The following is a 15,170-nucleotide window of genomic DNA, read 5'->3' on the forward strand; positions in this document are numbered from 1 at the left end:
TACGTCCCTCTAACTCCCGTTCAATGTGACAGTTCCCAAGGTTACCTAGGTTCCTGGCAGTGTTGACCGTACTTTGTTTGTCTCTTAGATTCATAGGGTGATTGACTCACATCCCATCTGGTTTAGAACCTCAACTCCCATACCTGACCCCCTTTTCTTTATTCCTGTCTGTGTTCTCTGTGCCGTTGCACCCTCTGGCCCAATGTCCACTCCAGGGCTGCCCTTGACCCCTCTCTGGCAGACAACTCTACAGCAAAAAGTCTCCCGAGCCCCTTAGGAAGCTCCTGTCTGATGGTCTCCTGGGTATCCAGCCACACTGCCTTTTCACTTTGAGGGTTCCAAGGAAGGAGAAGAGGGTCCCAGAGGCAGCAGCAAATGACCAGAGTGGTGTGGCTGGCGTGGCATGGCGTGGGCGTAGGGGTGATGGGGAGTCTTCCACGACTCTCCTACGCTATTTCCCTGGGTAAGTGGCATCTGGAGGAATCTGAAATATGTCTCTCTGGCCTTTTACCTCCCCACTGATCTGTGCCTGGCAACACCCATGAGTCAGTGTTTACAGGTGACCCATTTGGGGACACAGAGCCGAGGAGGGACTCTCAGAGGTGTCCTGGCAACCCAGGACCTCCCTTCCTCACAGGCTAGCAACTGTCACAGACTCCAGGGCAGGCTCTGGCACTGTGGTCCAGGGAGGGACCGGTCAATCTCCCATTTACTTCTCTTGAGGCACCATGATCCCTGACGGGGCTCTTTGCCGTACTTAACCAAGGGCCCAGGCAGAGTGAGGACTTCAGTCTCCTACTTCTCTGCAGGCCCCTTATTCAGTTGTCATGGCGTTGGATGCCTCTATGGCGGATCAGATGACCCGGCTGAGGTTAGGACTCCTGGAACGGGTAAGACAGAGCCTCTCCACTGCTGTTGTTAATCAGTTAATTCAGGCAAATCTCCCGCCCCTGCAGACTGCCGGAAGTCCCCACTTCCAGAGCAAACCTTTTCCCTGCGTCTGGCTTCCTAACAAACAACTATGGCTTCTTTTTTGTTGTTGTTGTTTGTTTTGTTTTTGAGACAGGGTTTCTCTGTGTAGCCCTGGCTGTCCTGGCACTCACTCTGTAGACCAGGCTGGCCTCAAACTCAGAAATCCGCCTGCCTCTGCCTCCCAAGTGCACCACCACCGCCCGGCTAGCTATGGTTTCTTGTTTGCTTTTTTTTTTTTTTTTTTTTTTGTGCTGCGCAGAACCCGTCAGGTCCTAGCAGTTTCCAAAGTCAGGAGGCAGGCTGTGCCCACCAGCAAACTACTTCCAGGGCACAGCCCTACAGAGCGCCTGCACCTTCAGGCTCCAGTGTTTAAAGGGTTATTCCTTACTGTGGAGACTGAGCCCAACTTCCCCAGGGGAAAGAAAAGCTGGTCACACCCAGTCTTCTCATCCTTCGTAACCATCGAGGACATTTGGAGGGGTCCGTGAGCAGCCATGTACCTGCCCGTGCACACAATAAGCACGGTTCCCATGGCAACGTGTCTGTATGCTCTGCCTGCATTGTTCCTATTACCTATTGCTATCTATTCCCAACCCTGGAATCCCTAGTTCAGGGCCCCGGGTGGCCCTGGGTTGGCCCTGAGGGTAGTCTCTGCCAGAATTGCTACCAGTACTCAGCAATCTGCCTGGAGCATCTCTCTCAGGACCTTCAGGGTAATCCTTGGGACCCGTAAAAGAGCCCTCTTGTGGACCATCAATCAGATCATCTATCTTGCTCCCCATCGCTGTGTCCCCAGTGGGCCCCAGTAGGGAAACACTCTGAGGCCCATCAGCACACTCCGTGCTGTGCATCAGGATGCAGAGCATCACCTCCGTCTCCTGGGGGTTATCGTCATCCCCTCCGGGCTTAGGATGGAGAGCATGCCTCACGTTTGAGAGCATTACCAGAACGATCCTTATCAGAATGGGGGACCCAAGCTTGCCCCATCTACTACTCGCTTTTCCAAGGGCTTCTTGCCTTCCATACTTCCTTTTGGGTGCTGCCCACCCCCGGAGCTTCTGGGATATCAGCTACACCAGCAGGTGGGCCGGCACAGAGTCCGCTCACCAACCTGGAGCCCAGTCACTGTCACTGCTTCTTCCTCTTAGATGCTGGAGCAGGAGCGAGAGAGCATGGACAGAGCAGGTAAGAGCGGAAAGCAGCGTGGGTATGCCCAGGGAGGAAGGGGGACAGGCAAGAAGAGGGGTAGGCAGAGCAGGCCCTGGATTTGTTTCTCCTGCAAAACAACACACACACACACACACACACACACACACACACACACACACACACACACACACTCAGAGTTAGCCAGCAGAGTCCTAGAGAGAATGTATCTTGTAGATGAGGTCAGGTGACCTACCTCAGGTTGATCAGTGAAGAACTTCTGCCTGTTAATTCAGACTCACACTGCTCTGGTTGCAGGGGAGGGCAGGGCCTCAGGCTTATCCTTCTCAGTGCCCCGGACCGGCATCTAGGTTCATGGACGGCTGAGTGAGGATCTGAGGCCAGAGGAGCGTGCTTTGTTCTTTAGAAGATGGAGCATCCACAGCTATGTAGGGAACTCTGGGAACCCTGAGGGCAGCTGGCCAAACCTGGGTGCCTTGAATCTAGATCGAAAAGGGCACACCAGGCCACATGACCCAGGGGACCTACCCATTGTCCAATGGCCACAAATGTGCCAGAGGGTATTCCAGGTAAAGCTTCCAGAGAAGCCTGTCCAGGCATCATCGAAATCCTAGCTCCCATAGACCCCACCAGAGCTTTCTCTGGAGTGAGACCCTCTCCTTCCAGTTGGTGAGCATGCCTGTCCTTCCCAGGCCAGGCTTTGGAGCCAGGGCTATGGAGCTATGTATGACTGGGCCTCCTTCTATATAGGAGTGCTGCAGCATCAAGGGGGAAATCTGTTCTACTGACTTCCGATGCCTTACAAGACCAAGAAAACCCACCAGGCTCACTCTAACCAAGTCTTTCCCTCTCTACCAGAGCCCCTGCTCTCCCTGCCCCAACCCCGGCCCCTGCTCCTTTAGGATGGATGTTTATGAGAGACCTGAGCTCAGGAGCTCAAAGGCTCCAGGCTGCTCTGAACCCTAGGATGCAGGGACGTTGGGGCACTCTGTCAGAGTCACCAGCCAGGCTTATGTACCTCATTGATGTGCGCCTTCTTTATGCAGGACAGCAGGAAAAGTCAGACACCGCCCTGCAGAGTGCTTTGAGGAGAAGGAAGGACCTTCTGCAGAGGCTCTGGGTAGGCCTGCACCCTCCGCCAAACGCGGGCCTGACTCCCCGAGGGCTAACACACAGGCCAGCTTACACCAACAAAGGTGCTCTGTATTCACGGGGCCAATTAGCTAATGTTTGCAGATTGAAAATGAATAACAGAACTGTTGAGCATTTAAGGGATGAATACTCCCACACCATCACTTCCCGCTCCCCCTGAGGAAATCAGACAAAGTACATCAGGTATAGGCTGGGTGTGTAAGCTTAGAGACTGCTTAGGTAGCTGGCAACAGAGAAGGCAATTAGTTAAGGCCCATTCCCCTCTACCCCCCGGAAGGGCTCACCTAGGCTAAACTGGTCTCCAGCAAGAAGTGGCCCTGCCTAAAAGCATCTACATGGGTGTTATCCCAACACTGCCATGGGACAGGAGGTTGGCTCTTTCTACAGTGAGGTAGATGCTGAAATTCATGAAGAACCATTAGATAGCTGGCTGGGAAACACAAAGGACAACCAGAAACTCAACAAGTAACTGGTGTGTGCTCAGAGAAGAGAATTTGTGAGTGTTTACCAAGGAACATTACTTTTTATTTTTTTATTTTATTTTATTTTTTTTTTTGGTTTTTTGAGACAGGGTTTCTCTGTATAGCCCTGGCTGTCCTGGAACTCACTGTGTAGACCAGGCTGGCCTCGAACTCAGAAATCCGCCTGCCTCTGCCTCCCAAGTGCTGGGGTTAAAGGCGTGCGCCACCACCGCTCGGCACCAAGGAACACTATTGACCTGTGCCCTAAGTCAGTCTGGCCACCCCTTCACAACAAGCCAATTAAAAGTCAAGTCAATGGGCTGGAGAGATGGCTCAGCGGGTAAGAGCACTGACTGCTCTTCCGGAGGTCCTGAGTCCCAGCAACAGCATGGTGGCTCACAACCATCTGTAATGGGGTCTGGTGCCCTCTTCTGGTGTGTCTGAAGATAGCAACTGTGTACTCACATAAATAAAATAAATACATAAATCTTTTTTAAAAAAAAAAGTCACCAGTAGCCGGGCAGTGGTGGCACATGCCTTTAATCCCAGCACTTGGGAGACAGAGGCAGGCAGATTTCTGAGTTCTGAGTTCGAGGCCAGCTTGGTCTACAGAGTGAGTTCCAGGACAGCCAGGGCTACACAGAGAAACCCTGTCTCGAAAAAACAAAAAAAAAACAAAACAAAAACAAAAACAAAAACAAAAGTTGCCAGTAGAAAGCAGAAAAAGATGGTTTATTGAATATGGTCATGTTGGGAAGAGAGACACAGAGACCTAGTTGCAGGGACTCCACACTAGACATTTGAGTGTCATACTCCCTGGCAGGGGTGAGGCATGGTAAAACCATGCTGATGAGGGGCTGCTCACCCAGTGAGACGCAAGGGTTGAATCAGAGCCCTCGGCTGATGGCTCCCCAAGCCAACAGGCTCTCATCCTTTTAGGAGCAGCAACTGATGGACGAACACTCCCCAGCCCATGCCTGGAGGGCCCACGGAAGAGCCGCGGTGCCAACCCTAGACCCCGAGGCGCCTCCCATAGGTGTCTTCCCTGCTGCCTCCCCACCTTTGCCCCGACCCCCAGAGCCACCAAGGATCATCCAGCACCCGGTAAGGGAGACTCTTGGGTAATGGCAACCTACGGTGGGGTAGAAGTCACAGCGATGCAAAAGGGCACAGGCCGTCCAATCAGGGAGACCGGAGGCATTTCTCGCCCCTCCTACCTTCCAGGGAGGCCAAAGACCCCTCTCTTTTCCAGGACTCCCCCAGAAGGATGCTGGTGCTCTGGAGAGATTCATTCTGCCAGTAAACAATTAACAGCTTCATTTGCCATCCATGACACTTTGGGTCCTCTGGGGGGAAGAAATACGTGGAGGACCAGCGTGGGGATGGCCAACTCTCAGGACAGACTCACCTCCTAGTAGGACAAACCTAACAGCTGCACTGGAAGAATTAGGGGAGTTTAGCACTAGCGGTGCCTGAACTCAGATAAGCGCCACCTTTTAATACTTCACAGTGACAAGGGATGATTAAGACCCTGATTTAGGCCGGGAGGTTGGTGGCCCACGCCTTTAATTCCAGCACTTGGGAGGCAAAGGCAGGCGGATTTCTGAGTTCAAGGCCAGCCTGGTCTACAGAGTGAGCTCCAGGACAGCCAGGGCTACACAGAGAAACCCTGTCTCGAAAAAGCCAAAAAAAAAAAAAAAAAAGACCCTGACTTAGGGATAGAGTTACAACAGCGGAGTATACCATTCTGAGAACTTTACCTGGTACTGGTACAGCCTACACACGGAATCCTGAATCATGAGCAACAGAAATCAACTGACCTCTTGAAAAATCATATACATGTATTAAATTGTATGTGTTAGTAGCGTGTGCATGTCTTAGGGTTTCCATTGCTGTGAAGACACACCATGACTAAGGCAACTCTTATAGGGACAACATTTAACTGGGGCTGGCTTACAGTTCATTATCGTCATGGCAGGAAGCATGGCTGCATCCAGGCAGACTTGGGGCTGGAGGAGCCAGAAGTTCTACATCTTGATCCAAAGGTGGAAAGAAGGGCTTCCAGGCAGCTAGAAGGGCCTCTTCCACACGAGGCAGAGCTTGAGCACCACAAGACCTCAAGGTCCGCCTACACAGTAACACGCTTCCTCCAACAAGGCCACACCTCCTGATAGTGTCTTTTCCCATAAGTCAAACTTAGTCAAACGATCACAGCGCATGCGATACATATGTGGGCCCCATGCACACCACAGCGCATATGTAGAAGTCCGAGAACCATACTCTGGAGGGGCTGCCATCTTTCTAGTGTTATACATGTTCTGGGAATCAGGTTGCCAGGCCTCCTGGCAAACGCCTTCATTTGCTGAGCCATCTCACTGGTTTGAGAAAAAATCTTTCTAAAGCAGAGGAGGTCGGAGAGCCAGCTGAGGTCTTTGCCTGGGGCTCAGTGTGAGGGAACCCAGGAAGTTGAGGGGGAAAAGCACAGGGTGGTCTGGAAGACATTTGTCCTTTGGGCAGGGAAATGGGAGGCAGTACTTAGCAGAGGGAGTGGATCGCACAGAATTCCTTCTGCTGGTGAGCTATCTATACTTAGGTTCCAGGTTCTCCAGCCGCTGTTCTTTCAGGATCATTGTATTTTATTTATTATTATTATTATTATTATTATTATAACATTAGTGCTTTGCCTGCCTGCATGTATGTCCATGTGAGGTTTCAGATCCCCTGAAACTGGAATTACAGACCATTGTGCATTATCATGTGGGTTGTGGGAATTGAACCCAGGTGCATTATCATGTGGGTTGTGGGTTCTGGGAATTGAACCCAGGTCCTCTGGAAGAGCAGCCAGTGTTCTCAACCACTGAGCCATCTCTCCAGCCCACATTATGTTTTTTTTTTTTTTTTTTTTTAAGATCTCCTTGGTCTCACTATGTAGCCCTAGGTGGCCTGGAACTCTCTATATAGACAAGGCTGACCTCAGACTCACAGAGAGCCTCCTGCCCCTTGCTTCCCGAGTACTGAGATTAGAACCATGCACCACAATACCTGGTGGCTGGTTTCATGTTCTTAAATGTTTGCTGAAAAAGTAGAGGAATAAATACCTTGTAATACAGGAAGATGCACATCTTGATTTTCGTGAAATAGTAACTTATAGGGACACATGTTCACATCTGTTGGTGCCTGTTCTTATTTTTTTTAAAGATTTTTTTTTTTTTTGACCCCAACTAACCTAGAGTGTCCCTCCAGAAATCAAAGGCCCTGCCTTGTGATTTTTTTTTTTTTTTTTTGGTTTTTCGAGACAGGGTTTCTCTCTGTAGCCCCGGCTGTCCTGGTACTCACTCTGTAGACCAGGCTGGCCTCGAACTCGGAAATCCGCCTGCCTCCGCCTCCCAAGTGCTAGGATTAAAGGCGTGTGCCACCACCGCCCGGCAGATTTTTTTTTTTTTTAACATTTAATGTATGTGAGTACACTGTAGCTGTCTACAGACACACCAGAAGAGGGCATCGGATCCCATTACAGATGGTTGTGAGCCACCACGTGTTGCTGGGAATTGAACTCAGGACCTCTGGAAGAGCAGTTGGTGCCCTTAACCGCTGAGCCATCTCTCCAGCCCGCCTGTTCTTATTTCTAACAGCAGAGCAGATACTCAACTGAGCCCATGTGTCCCACGAGCCCAAACAATTCATTACCTGCACTCTATAGTGAAAGCTCCCAGGTCTGGTCTAGACCACTGACTCTGAGACTAGAAAGAAACAATAGGGGCCATATATGGCCTGCCTCTATACACGGGAGAGCTGTAGTCATAAGCAAAGTTGGTAATGCCACCAAGTCACTAGAGAAGGACTGGGAACACTTGACTTTCAAAGACAAGTGTGTGCCCCTAGCCGCCCCATACCATGAATTCCCACTGTACTTCTGTTAAAATGCATCGCAGCTAAAAGACTGGACACATACAATGTTAAATCTATTAAAGCAAAATGAACCAGGCATTTACTACCTGAAGGAAGGAAATACGAAAAACATTCAAAATATCATGTAGTTGCTGGAGGGCGTGGTATGTACCTACATCCCGTACTCTGGAGTTAGAGGCAGAAGGACCGCCACATGCTCAAGGCCAGTCAGAACTACACAAGGAGACCTTGTCTCAAAAACATAACAAAACCATGTCCTAATGATGACCGGATCACAGTGTTAACCATTAACCTTCTCTTCAGAGGCATGATGCATGGAGGGATGAATAGACAGACGGGTAGACAGACAGATGGGTGGATGGGATGTGTGGATGGATAACTGACTGAGTAGATGGACAGATGGATGGATGGTTCGTCAAGTTTACAGGTGGGAGGGTGGGGGACAGTTGCAAAGACTGTGCGTTTAGCCAGCTAACCAACTTGCCTCTCTCAGGTTCCCCAGGCTCCTGCCACCATCATTCAGCAGCTACCCCAACAGCCACTGATTGCACAGATTTCTCCTCCTCAGGCCTTTCCCACTCAGAGATCGGGAAGTATTAAAGAAGGTGTGTATGTGCTCCATATTGATATTGCTTTCGTTTTGTAAAGTTAATACTGAAAAGGAAAATATTTCCTAAGCAGGTGTTTTCCTATGTGCTTGTCTTGGTTAGGGTCTTACTGCTCTGAACAGACACCGTGACCAAGGCAAGTCTTATAAAGGACACCACTTACTTGGAAGCTGGCTTCCAGGTTCAGAGCTTCAGTCCATTATCATCAAGGCAGGAGCATGGCAGCATCTAGACGGGCATGTTACAGGAGGACCTGAGAGTTCTACATCTTCATCTGAAGGCTGCTATAAGTCTACTGACTTCTAGGCAGCTAGGATGAGGGTCTTAAAGCCCAGGCCCACAGTCACACGCCTATTCCAACAAGACCACACCTTCAAATAGTGTTACTCCCTGGCCCATTCGTATTCAAACCATGACAGTAGGTGTTTTCCGAGTGATGTAAACATCTCTTGACCTTAGGGAATCAGTAACAGACAGAAATAACAGTACCACCAAAGGCCAAGCTTAGTAAACCCACAAGTTTACTGAGGTTACTTAGAGAAGTCAGGACAACCAAAAGGCTCCCAGATCAAGTCCCACCTGGAGAGTACTGACCGGTGAAGCTGGAACCCCAGAGCTCTCTGCCAATCACCAGGTCAGAGTCAGAGTCCCTTCCGTGCAGCTTGGTTTCTCTGAACCCCTCAGCAGCCCTAACTGCTTACAGAAGTCCAGGGAAGGGGGAACTTTGGTTATCTGCTGGTAGGTCAAGAGGACTTCCTGAGACTTGTGAGTTGGTTGTTTTCTGCTACCTGGGGGCTTTGATCTGTTGGAGGATTTTTTTTTGGAATTAACAGAACTCAATGCCCTTTTCGGAGACTGGGGATTGTAGGAACCCACTTCTCAAGGTTTCTGAGGAGTGCTGAGTGTTTAACATCCTGGGTCAAAGTCCAGCCTGAGCTGGGTCAGACCGTCCTTTTGAGGGGGTGGGGTGGGATCTGACATGTCCTAAGCAATTTTTTTTTTTTTTTTTTTTTTCTCTGTGTAGTCCCGGCTGTCCTGGAACTCACTCTGTAGACCAGGCTGGCCTCGAACTCAGAAATCCACCTGCCTCTGCCTCCCAAGTGCTGGGATTAAAGGCGTGCGCCACCAATTGCCCGGCAGCAATTTTTAAAAAGGGTTTTTGTTTTGTGTTTTTTGAGTGTTTTGAGTGTTTTTGCCTGCATGTACATCACTGCCACGTTCATGCATTGCTCGCAGAGGCCAGCAGAGGGCACCAGATCCCCGATAACTGGAGTTACAGATGTTTGTGAGCTGCTGTGAGGATGAATGCTGAATGCAAACTAACCAGCCAGTGCTTCTCACCACAGAGCCATCTCTCCAGCCCCATGTTTTATTCTTAATTACATTTAATTATCCATGGGAGTCAGGGAGGTGTATACACAGCAAAATGTATTAGTAGAGGCCAAAGGACAAGCCAGGTAGCCCCTGGTGATAACAGATGCAAGAATAACCCCCCCAAACAACTGTCCTTTACTCTCTGGAAACAGAAGGTATATGAAAAAGCAAATTTAAAAAATGACCCCTCCAAAAGACCATAATTCCTCCATAATCAAATCCAAAGATGAATAGTTAAAATTCTGGAATAGAAGCTGGGCAGTGGTGGCACAGGCCTTTAATCCCAGCACTTGGGAGGCAGAGGCAGGCGGATTTCTGAGTTCGAGGCCAGCCTGGTCTACAGAGTGAGTTCCAGGACAGCCAGGGCTGCACAGAGAAACCCTGTCTCGAAGAAAAAACAAAACAAAACAAAACAAAAAACAAAAACAAAAAGAAAGAAAAAAAGGAAGAAAGAAAGAAAGAAAGAAAGAAAGAAAGAAAGAAAGAAAGAAAGAAAGGAAGAAAGAAAATTCTGGAACAGAATTCAGAAGCCTAGTTTGAACTATTACCTTAGCATTATTATATAACCCAGCTGTAGTGACTCAGCTGCAAGCTGTAGTACTTGGGACCTAGAGGCAACAGAGTCAAAAGTTCAGGGGCATCCTTGGCATCCATCAGTGGTTAAGAGCACTGACTGCTCTTCCAAAGGTCTTGAGTTCAAATCCCAGCAACCACATGGTGGCTCACAACCATCTATAACTCCAGTTCCAGAGGATCTGATGCCCTCTTCTGTTCCCCCCTGGCACCAGGAATGTGCGTGGTGAACATGCATACATATATGCAAGCAAAACATGCCTACACATAAAAATAAAAATAAAAAAACAACTAAAAATTTTTTAAGGACTTTGTAGTACAACAGTGACACTTACTTCACACCGTTGATATGTAACAAATAGTTCAGGTGTCCTATATTTTATTTTGAGACTGGGTCTTTCCATGTAGCCCTGGCTATCCTGAGCTCCTAGAGCTCAGCCTACCTCTGCCTCTCCAGCCCTGGGATCAAAGGTGCGTGCATACTGCTTAGCTGGAGCTGTTTTGTCAGTTTTGATGTTTGGCTTTTTTTCTTTTCTTTCTTTCTTTCTTTTTTAGATTTATTTACTTACTTCATGTATATGGGTATACTGTCACTGTCTTCAGACACCCCAGAAGAGGGCATCAGATCCCATGACAGATGTTGTGAGCCACCGTGTGGTTGCTGGGAATTAAACTCAGGACCTCTGGAAGAGCAGTCAGCGCTCTTAACCGCTGAGCCATCTCTCCAGCCCTACCAAGTGTGCATAATACTTGATCTTACAGCCTTTAAAATATTGCACAGCTTGAAAGTCTCCCCCCATAGTCTTTCTTTCTGAATTTGACATGTTCGTGATTTCTGTCTTTCTGTGACTGTTTTAGTTTGGTTAGTATAATGCACCTAAGGCCCATCCACACTGTAGCCAGCGATAGATTGAATAACACTTCATAGTGTAGTAAGCGTAACGTAGTATTTGTGACCACATTTGGTCTCCTACCTAGTTGTCTGGTATGGGAAGGAAACCTAAAAGCTTGACTTAGGAGAACCCTCCCTTTTGGAGCACCGGTCACTCCTGCTGCTGGAGTCTTCATTCCGACTGGGACTGCCACTTGGCCTCTTGACTCTGTCTGGCAAGGGAGTTGCAGCAAAGGTCTGGCTTCCTACCTTGCTCCTACGACCTTGCAAGGGCCAACCAGTTCCTGGTGCTTCTGTTTAGACCCTCTGATACTCTGGGCTTGGTTGTTTGACTGAGAAGGTGGCTCAGGGCGGGGGTGGGGGTGGGGTTGGTGGAAGGTTCCTTTAGGGAGACTGACAAGAGTCCCAGCACTGTTTCCAGTCTTTAGCTGCTGTGGGAAAAACTGAGTCTGTCCATTACATTGTCAGAAATTAGAATGTTGCCAGGTGCCTTTATTGGTGAGTGATAAACGTGTTAGACCTTTGGCAACAAAGATCCTCACAGTGGGTGGCCTAAAACCAGCTGTCTTACTGGAGGCCAGATCTGGAAATTCAGCATGGGCAGGGCTTCCCTCCCTGGGATACTGGGAAAGTCTCTTCTGCTCTGGTCTCCCTTGTCTTTCCTCATCTCTGATTCTTCCTTTTCCTCTTTGATAAGAGCAGACACATTTGCGGGATGCTCTCTATGCTCTCCGGCTCCACTCCCCCCCCCCCTTTTTTTAGAAATAGCCATTTTTTAAAAAAAGATATATTTATTTATTGGCTATCATCTATTTAGATATCTTTTTTGAACATTTAAATATAAATAGATTTATTAGATGGAATATATCTATTAAAAAGATATATTGTTTTTTATTGTTTTTTTTAATTTTTTAATTAGATATTTTTAAAATTTACATTTCAAATGATATCTCCTTCCTCAGTTTCCCCTCCAGGAAAAAAAAAACCTGTTTCCTCCCCCTTCCCCTTATTTATTTATTTTTTAAAGATTTATTTATTATTATAGATTAGTATACTGTAGCTTCAGATCTCATTACGGGTGGTTATGAGCCACCATGTGGTTGCTGGGATTTGAACTCAGGACCTTTGGAAGAGCAGTCAGTGCTCTTAGCTGCTGAGTCATCTCACAACCCCCGATTTATTTATTTTTTTATGTATGAGCACACTGTTGCTGTCTTCAAGACACACCAGAAGTGGGCATCAGATTCTATTACAGATGGTTGGGAGCCACCATGTGGTTGCTGGGAATGGAACTCAGGACCTCTGGAGGAGCAATCTCTTAAGGTGCTCTTAACTGCGGAACCATCTCTCCAGCCCTCCACTCCCGTTTTCTAAGGAATGTAATGAGCAACTAAGGCATGAATAATTTACCCGACTCTCCTTTTAGATATGGTGGAGATGATGCTGATGCAGAACGCACAGATGCATCAGATCCTCATGCAGAACATGATGCTCAAAGCCCTGCCTCCGGGGCCCACAGGGCCTCGAGCTGCTACCCTCCAGGTAGGTTTGGGTGCTGAAATGTAGCCAGCGGCTGGAGGGTGGGGGCGGCGTGGCTGGGGGAGGGGTTTGCTCGGGAGAACCTGTACAAGGATGTTTCCTGTTTGTGGTGAAGGAATGCACCTGGGGCCCCGAGAGCTCTAAGCCCAGGTGACCCGACACAGTCGGCTGCCTCTGGGCCCAGGGAAAGCATGTTGAAGTCCTGATCTGGCTGTGTGCTCTGCCAGGACCAACGATGGATGCACCACGGAGTCCCGAGAGTTGAGAAGCAGAAACCACCCCCGGTTCACCACCACCACCACTACCCGCCCACCACTCAGCTGCAGGCTGCCTCCACAGCTGGCTCCCCTTCGGGTTATGCCGCGTGGCCTCCAGTCGTTGCAGCCACTACGCTCCCACACGCAGCCAGCTTCTTGCCCACTGTGAGCCACCTGACCGAGCCCTCGACCTCCCATCCCAGCTACCCTTAGCACGCAGGTGTGGAGGGAGAAAGCTAGTGTCTTGCAGCAGGTAAGCGGAAAGATGGGCGGTCGTCACCTCTCTTCACCGCATGCCATAGAGCACACGCGTGCACCCCGCGGTCAGGCCCATGCGCTGTGGCAAATTTGAAGGAGCTAGAAAAATTTTCAGTCCACTATGAGGTTGCAGGTTGTGGGTGTCAGCCCCAGTCCCCAGGCCATGTGGATCTCCATCTCCCTCTGGGAAAGTTATGCATTAGTTTTTTTGACAGCCTAGAAGGACTGGTCTCATAGGGTGTCCCACCCCCGGGAAGCTGAGGGGGCGGGGGAAGAGGGATGTGATATTGTATGACAAATGTGAAATGATTGTGAAATGAGAGGCATTGTATCTCTGTAAGCATTATGACCTCGGTCACTCTCCAGTGCCATCTGCAAACGCTAGGTGAACGAACGCCTCACTCAGGCAGAATATAAACATTTTATTACGAAAGACTAAAGAAAAACTACCCAAGATCAGAATGGATCATTATAGCTACGTATACATTTTGACATTCCTATGGAAGGCTGGAGATATAGCTCAGTCTGTTTGAACATGTGTGAGGCTCCGTGTTAGACTCTTGCGGGGCTGGCTCTACACACGCCCACACATGAAGCAAGGGGAGGTCGAATATTATAGCTGGGGAAGACATGTCGGTTGGCTATACCTGACATGACCACTTCATTTTAATGTGAAAGAGGCAAGCTGTAGAATTCGTGATATGACTTCAGTTAAAATATACAGGGCTGTGCTGGAGAGATGGCTCTCAGGTTAAGGGCACTCAGTGCTCTTCCAGAGGTCCTGAGTTCAATTCCCAGCAACCACATGGTGGCTCACAACCATCTGTAATGGGATCCGATGCCCTCTTCTGGTGTGCATGAAGACAGCGACAGTGTACTCATATACATAAAAATAAATAAATAAATCTAGGGGCTGGCGAGATGGCTCAGTGGGTAAGAGCACTGACTGCTGTTCCGAAGGTCCAGAGTTCAAATCCCAGCAACCACATGGTGGCTCACAACCGCCCGTAATGAGATCTGACGCCCTCTTCTGGTGCATCTGAAGATAGCTACAGTGTATTATGCCAGAGCGAGCGGGGCCATCCTGTGTATTCCCAGCAGCCACATGATGGCTCACAGTCATCTGTACAGCTACAGTGTACTCATACACATAAAATAAATAAATCTAAAATAAATAAATAAATCTATCTAAAAAAAGAAGAAGGAAATATACAGGGCCAACAGGATTGTTCAGCAGGCGAAGGTGGTGCTTGCTGTCAAGTCTGATAACTGAGGTTTTTTTATTTTATTAAAATACTGAGTATTTTACATGCATATTTTTGTCTCCCTACCATTTCCACGTCTGGCCACCACCATTATGTCCTATCATAGCATTCCATACATACTTAAAACCAAATAAAGGGTGGACTTCCAAGTTTCCTTGGAAACTAAACAGGCATTTTAGACAACACATTCTTGTTTTGTTTTGTTTTGTTTTGGAGACAGGGTTTCTCTGTGTAGCCCTGGCTGTCCTGGAACTCACTCTGTAGCCCAGGCTGGCCTCGAACTCAGAAATCCACCTGCCTCTGCCTCCCAAGTGCTGGGATTAAAGGCGCCCGGCTGTCTGACTCCTTTTTGTTTGTTTGAGATGGGGGCTTACTCAGCAGCTCCAACTGGCCACCTACTCTGCAGTCCAGGCTGACCTTGAACTCGACTTTCGAGCTCCACCTCTGATTTCAGGTAGCAGACTTTACTGGCGTACCTAACTACGCCTGGCTTCTTTGTTATTTTAATGGTTTTGTAGTTTTTGTTTTTTGAGACCAGTGAGGTTGTTCCAGAAGTCTCTGTGTAGACCAGGCAGGCCTCACACTAAAGGATCCATCTGTCTCTGCCTCTGTTAGTGCTGGAACAGCCACGCCTGGCATGATGTTTTATTTTAAAGATTTATGATTTTTCTGTTTGTTTGATTTTGTTTTTCAAGACTGGGTTTCTCTGTTGTAGCCCTGTGCTAGGATTAAAGGCGATTTAT

At 48.6% G+C, this 15,170-nt stretch overlaps 1 protein-coding gene across 1 annotated transcript; it reads left to right on the top strand.

Moving 5' to 3' along the window:
* The first annotated feature begins 827 nt into the window (after positions 1-827).
* CUNH21orf58 (chromosome unknown C21orf58 homolog) lies at positions 828-13,117 on the top strand. Its single transcript, XM_031348229.1, has 7 exons — positions 828-890; positions 2,121-2,157; positions 3,186-3,259; positions 4,692-4,856; positions 8,155-8,266; positions 12,535-12,650; positions 12,875-13,117. The coding sequence occupies exons 1-7, from the start codon at positions 828-830 to the stop codon at positions 13,115-13,117; spliced, it is 810 nt and encodes a 269-aa protein (XP_031204089.1).
* Positions 13,118-15,170: the final 2,053 nt, after the last annotated feature.

Source organism: Mastomys coucha, unplaced genomic scaffold (assembly GCF_008632895.1).
Source record: "Mastomys coucha isolate ucsf_1 unplaced genomic scaffold, UCSF_Mcou_1 pScaffold3, whole genome shotgun sequence".
Lineage (NCBI taxonomy): Eukaryota > Metazoa > Chordata > Mammalia > Rodentia > Muridae > Mastomys > Mastomys coucha.

Bases quoted from the DNA above. Each gene is read 5' to 3' on its own strand.
- CUNH21orf58 (XM_031348229.1), top strand. From the start codon at position 828: ATGGCGTTGGATGCCTCTATGGCGGATCAGATGACCCGGCTGAGGTTA. The intron at 2,158-3,185 runs GTAAGAGCGGAA...TTCTTTATGCAG, and splicing joins AGAGAGCATGGACAGAGCAG to GACAGCAGGAAAAGTCAGAC. The intron at 4,857-8,154 runs GTAAGGGAGACT...TGCCTCTCTCAG, and splicing joins CAAGGATCATCCAGCACCCG to GTTCCCCAGGCTCCTGCCAC.